This window comes from Bison bison, unplaced genomic scaffold, assembly GCF_000754665.1.
Source record: "Bison bison bison isolate TAMUID 2011002044 unplaced genomic scaffold, Bison_UMD1.0 scf7180017864316, whole genome shotgun sequence".
Taxonomy (NCBI): domain Eukaryota; kingdom Metazoa; phylum Chordata; class Mammalia; order Artiodactyla; family Bovidae; genus Bison; species Bison bison.
Window position 1 is genome coordinate 3,377,036 of NW_011494888.1, and position 6,013 is coordinate 3,383,048.

Here is a 6,013-nt window from a genome sequence, read left to right on the forward strand (position 1 = left end):
AATCTTATTGCTTCATTTTTGTTTTTGGCTGTGCTGGGTCTCTGTTGCTGCTCGGGTTTCTGCCCAGCTGCAGCATGCGGGCTTCCCCTGTTGTGAGCACGGGCTCTAGGCTGTGTGGGCTCAGTAGCTGTGGCGCCCAGGCTTACTTGCTCCACAGCATGTGGGATCTTCCTGGATCAGGGATCGGACCTGTGTCGCCTGCAATGGCAGGTGGATTCATTACCAATGAGCCACCAGGGAAGCCCTAGAAATCTTTTAATGTAAAATCAATACTCCTTTTATAACCTATTGCTTTTATTTATGCAAAAATCAAATGCTTCCTGAATGGCTTTGGTTTCATATTTTTTTGTAATCTAAAAGTGATAGATAATTGTAATATTAAGGGAAAACATTGAAAAGAAAGGAAACTGTAAGACATAACTATTTCAAATGAAAATATAAAGTTTGCAGTTTTGGTTACATTGGCTACTCTCTGGACTTTTATATAACACAAATGATTTCAGAGGGTCTAATTCAGTTAATATTCAACACCTTCCCATACAGCTGTGTTTTCTATGTTAAATTTATTTTTCTGTTTGTTTTTTGTTTTGTTTTATCCTCAATCCTAGATGGTAACAGCTACGTCAACTCTTGCTTTGGGAGTTAATATGCCATGTAAATCTGTTGTTTTTACGGAAGATTCTTTTTTTTTGGATGCTTTAAACTTCCGACAGGTATTTATGCCTTTTGTTACGTCTGTATACATGAGACTCTGCAACAACCATTCAGTGAGCCGAGATACACCATGCTTATTCTAAGGCATTTGGGGACTATAAAATACTGAAAATAGATTCTAGATATATGACATCTGATGCATATGACTATTTTTAAAGATGTTTTCCAGTCATTGATTAAATAGATTCATTTTCTTAAGAATACTCTTGCTTTGATAAATATTATTGAACTGAACAAAAATGATATGAAGGATGATAAATGTTCTCAGTTAAGACTAGTTTCTGGAAATATATGGAAATAAGACAGAAATTTCTCCTGCTTAAAAGTCATGACTTTTAACACAGACGTTACTGAAGAAGTAAACACATTTTAATGGTGATTTTGTGAAATCAGACAATACTTTGAATTTTGCTAAAATTAATAATGGTAAGACAGAATGCTTTCAGGATTTTTGAAAGTTTAACACTCCATATAGTCTAGGTAAGTGTGACGTTGATGGAGACAGGATTTGATCTAGGTGGGTGTGGCCATTGATGGATGGAGACAGGATTCGATCTAGGTGGGTGTGACCATTGATGGAGACAGGAATGAGGCTGCTGACGAGCTGTGTATCCTCTCTCCAGATGTCCGGCCATGCAGGCAGACGTGGGGAGGACCTCACAGGAAGTGTGTTCTTCTACAACATCCCATTACCCAAGACAGAACAGCTTCTGAGATCAAATGTGCCTGAACTGAATGACCAGTTTCCTCTAAGTCTTTCCTTGGTTCTCAGATGCATGCTGTTAGTTGCCAAGGCAGATGACAAGGAAGATGCCAATGCCAAGGTATTAATACATGTTTCAGAGGATCTAACTCAACTCAATAAATAGAACCATTCCCCTCTATTGTGTGATATTGCCTGAGCTCCATAGGCTGCAGGAAATAAAATGACAGTGGGCCTCACTGTGATGTTTGATTCTACTCCACAGAACCCTTATTCCTCACAAAAGCAATCTTGTAACCTCCATGCTTCCAAACATGTGGAAAATTTAGCCCTTGACTTTACTGCTGTAATTACTCCTGGGCTCTACATATATTAGACAAGAGACATTATTTTTTCTGTAAATATATCTTGTCTGAAATATGTTAAAAGTCAAATTTCAAAGAAATAATTAATGGTTTAAAAATGTACATGATACTGAAATGTTTATAATTCTTGGTTCTATATTTTTATACCTTATGTTTACATACATATAATACAAAACATTATGTAATATTTATAATGTATTTTAATAATATATTTAATAAATATAATTTAATAATAATTTATTATAATAAATATGATACATTTTAATAAATTTAAGAGCAATATGGAATGCCTAATTTAAAGAGTAGAAATTCATCATACCTTATACATGGTACATACGTATGTGAGCCACCATGTTTTATAATAATAGCATCTAACGGCCCCATGGGTGTTGCATCTGAAGACAGTACAGAGTCTGCCCCATGTCTAACCTCATACTTTGATCTACATCTGTGTAGGCATTGTCAGTTCTCCAATGTTCACTCATGTCCTTCAAGCAACCAAATGTCAAGTGTGTGTTGAAATTTTATTTTATATATTCTTTACAATTCTTGGTCACAGAGGTAGTAAGATTTATACTATTTTTACCAAATCTAAGTGTTAGTTTTTGCCTCTACTGTACCAAAATTTGCTTTGTTAATGACTTATTTGTTGGATATTTCTGAGATCTAGAGACAGAGGTTAGCTTGTTGGAACTGGTTTCCAGGGAGTCCCGGATCAAGAGTATGTTCCCATTGGATATTCTGGGCTTGTCTCCCATTTACACTACCACGAACCCTCCAAGTTTGTTTTAGTGAGCTTGCTGGTGAAAGGTTTATTTCACAAGTTGTGTGTTCCAACCAACATCAAAGGCAAGCAGAAATGCCTTTTCCACACTCCTACTCATTAAACTGTGCTTGTGCGTGCACACCCCCCACACACCATAGGCACACCATCATACCACACACAGAGAGCATACACACATACAACCCACATGCTCATACACACCACATAGACACCACACGCCATACAAATATACAGTCATCAGTCAGTTCAGTCGCTCAGTCATGTCTGACTCTTTGCGACCCCATGGACCTGTCAGCATGCCAGGCCTCCCTGTCCATCACTAACTCCTGGAGTCCATCCAAACCCATGTCCATTGAGTCGGTGATGCCATCCAACCATCTCATCCTCTGTTGTTCCCTTCTCCTCCTGCCCTCAATCTTTCCCAGCATCAGGGTCTTTTCAAATGAGTCAGCTCTTCACATCAGGTGGCCAAAGTATTGGAGCTTCAGCTTCAACATCAGTCCTTCCAATGAACACCCAGGACTGATCTCCTTCAGAATGGACTGGTTGGATCTCCTTGCAGTCAAGGAGACTCTCAAGAGTCTTCTCCAACACCACAGTTCAAAAGCATCAATTCTTTGGCACTCAGCTTTCTTCACAGTCTAACTCTCACATCCATACATGACCACAGGAAAAACCATAGCCTTGACTAGACGGACCTTTGTTGGCAAAGTAATGTCTCTGCTTTTTAATATGCTGTCTAGGCTGGTCATAACTTTCCTTCCAAAGAGTATCTTTTAATTTCATGGCTGCAGTCACCATCTGCAGTGATTTTGGAGCCCCTAAAATAAGGTCAGCCACTGTTTCCATTGTTTCCCCATCTATTTGCCATGAAGTGATGGGACCAGATGCCATGATCTTAGTTTTCTGAATGTTGAGCTTTAAGCCAACTTTTTCACTCTCCTCTTTCACTTTCATCAAGAGGCTCTTTAGTTTTTCTTTACTTTCTGCCATAAGGGTGGTGTCATCTGCATATCTGAGGTTATTGATATTTCTCCCGGCAATCTTGTGCTTCATCCAGCCCAGCATTTCACATGATGTTCTCTGCATATAAGTTAAATAAGCAAGGTGACAGTATACAGCCTTGATGTACTCCTTTTCCTATTTGGAACCAGTCTGTTGTTCCATGTCCAGTTCTATCTGTTGCTTCCAGACCTGCATACATATTTCTCAAGAGGCAGGTCAGGTGGTCTGGTATTCCCATCTCTTTTACAATTTTCCGTAGTTGATTGTGATCCACATAGTCAAAGGCTTTGGCATAGTCAATAAAGCAGAAATAGATGATTTTCTGGAACTCTCTTGCTTTTTTGATGATCCAGTGGATGTTGGCAATTTGATCTCTGATTCCTCTGCCTTTTCTAAAGCCAGCTTGAACATCTGGAAGTTCACGGTGCATATATTACTGAAGACTGGCTTGGAGAATTTTGAGCATTACTTTACTAGGGTGTGAAATGAGTGCAGTTGTACAGTAGTTTGAGCATTCTTTGGCATTGCCTTTCTTTGGGATTGGAATGAAAATTGACCTTTCCATTTCAAAACCCGCTGGATTAGGACAGACATATTTGGGAGCCAGGTGCCAGTATCCCACAGCAGGACGCAGGCTCTGTCTTCAAGTCTGATGCTAAGCTGGTTGGAGGGCAGGGAGATGGTGAGTAAAAATGTCTCAGTGGTTTCCTGCTTTCCCCACTGTGTTCTTGACTCTGAGTTAAATCCCAGCTAATTTCCCACACTTCTCAGTTAATTCCGTCAACTTTTGCTTGTGTTTCTGATGTTTCAGGCCCTCATTCTGCCTCTGTTCCATCTTCTGAGACATCCCAGTTTGGCACTGTTTTAACATGTACAATGACAACTTTGGTCATAATAATGTTCTACAATATAAGAGCACTAAAAGTCATTTTTTTTTTTTAGCCAAACGACTAGCCTCTTTTCTGATTCAGTCCATTAAAGTTTTATTTTGTCTCTGGAAATGCCAGCAATTCAGTGCTAATTTATCTTTTCCTCAGCTGTAGACTAAGAACACACCCAAACAAAGCACATTCCTTTCACGCTGCTGGCTCTTTTCTGTAGGTTAAACATGGGTGATAGGTTTCAGTTAATTGGAGGCCTCGCACTGGTCACTCGGGCCATGGGGTAGATACCCCTCCCTGCGTTTGGGGTTCCTGTGACCGCTGGAGGTCGGTACGCACAAGCAGCCATGGCTGTAATGGTAATGCTCCCTCTAGCACAGGACCTCAGTGAGTGAGTTATGCAAAGACGAGGACAGCCGTGTTGTGCTGGCATTTAAACAACTAGGTGACACTTTCGACAGAAAACTTGGGAGAAAAGAAAGGCCCTGACTGTGTCCAGTTTTCCTGATCCCTGGGCACCTCGGAAACTCAGGTGGCCCAGATGCCCCCTTGCATGTCAGGATACGGTCACCACCCCTTCCCACATGGCTAAGATGGGGCTTGTAGTGACTCCTCCTTACCCATGACCATCCTCAACATGCCCTCGAGAGTCTTCTGCTTTGTCTCATGTAGGATGAGCTGGACTGATTTCCCCTGCTGACCAACCAGACAAACATTTGCTACAGATATTAGTCTTCTCCTGTCCACCCCACAGGTCTCTGAACTATATAACCCACCTTCAGGCTCCTCCTAAAAGCTGCCTGGAGGGGACCCCAGATCTGTCCCCACCCAGTCCCTGTGAGGGTCACTGTGAGGTCAACGGTGCCATCACACCACGTCCCCCACTCCCACACTGATCCTCTCCAGCCTCGGGTACTGACCCTGTGAATTGAAGCTGTTTCCTGCTGACCTTTGAGACCCTGCACACCCATGGTCAGCGTCTTCCCTTTGTGTTCGCCTCCTCCACTTACTGCGGTAAAATCTGCTTCCCTAAGTCCAGAGGTTTTTTTTTTTTCCACACTATGCCAAAGACACAAAAGATATTACTTAGCTAAAGTATAAGTTTCACAATTCCTTGAACAATGTATATAAAGATGTCTTAAGGTGAAAAAGATCTATTTCTGCTTTATTGACTATGCCAAAGCCTTTGGCTATGTGGATCACAATAAACTGTGGAAAGTTCTGAAAGAGATGAGAATACCACCACCTGACCTGCCTCTTGAGAAATCTGTATGCAGGTCAAGAAGCAACAGTTAGAACTGGACATGGAACAACAGACTGGTTCCAAATAGGAAAAGGAGTACGTCAAGGCTGTATATTGTCACCCTGGTTATTTAACTTATATGCAGAGTACATCATGTGAAATGCTGGGCTGGATGAAGCACAAGCTGGAATCAAGATTGCCGGGAGAAATATCAATAACCTCAGATATGCAGATGACACCACCCTTATGGCAGAAAGTGAAGAGGAACTAAAGAGCCTCTTGATGAAAGTGAAAGAGGAGAGTGAAAAAGTTGGCTTA

At 41.2% G+C, this 6,013-nt stretch overlaps 1 protein-coding gene across 1 annotated transcript in view; it reads left to right on the forward strand.

Moving 5' to 3' along the window:
- Positions 1–2,669, forward strand: part of DDX60 (DEAD (Asp-Glu-Ala-Asp) box polypeptide 60) — a 130,716-nt gene extending 128,047 nt beyond the window's left edge. Inside the window, 4 exon segments of the mRNA XM_010852802.1 lie at positions 609–713; positions 1,338–1,538; positions 2,239–2,343; positions 2,487–2,669. Of these exon segments, the coding sequence (XP_010851104.1) occupies positions 609–713; positions 1,338–1,538; positions 2,239–2,343; positions 2,487–2,669 (594 nt within the window).
- The last annotated feature ends 3,344 nt before the right edge of the window (positions 2,670–6,013 follow it).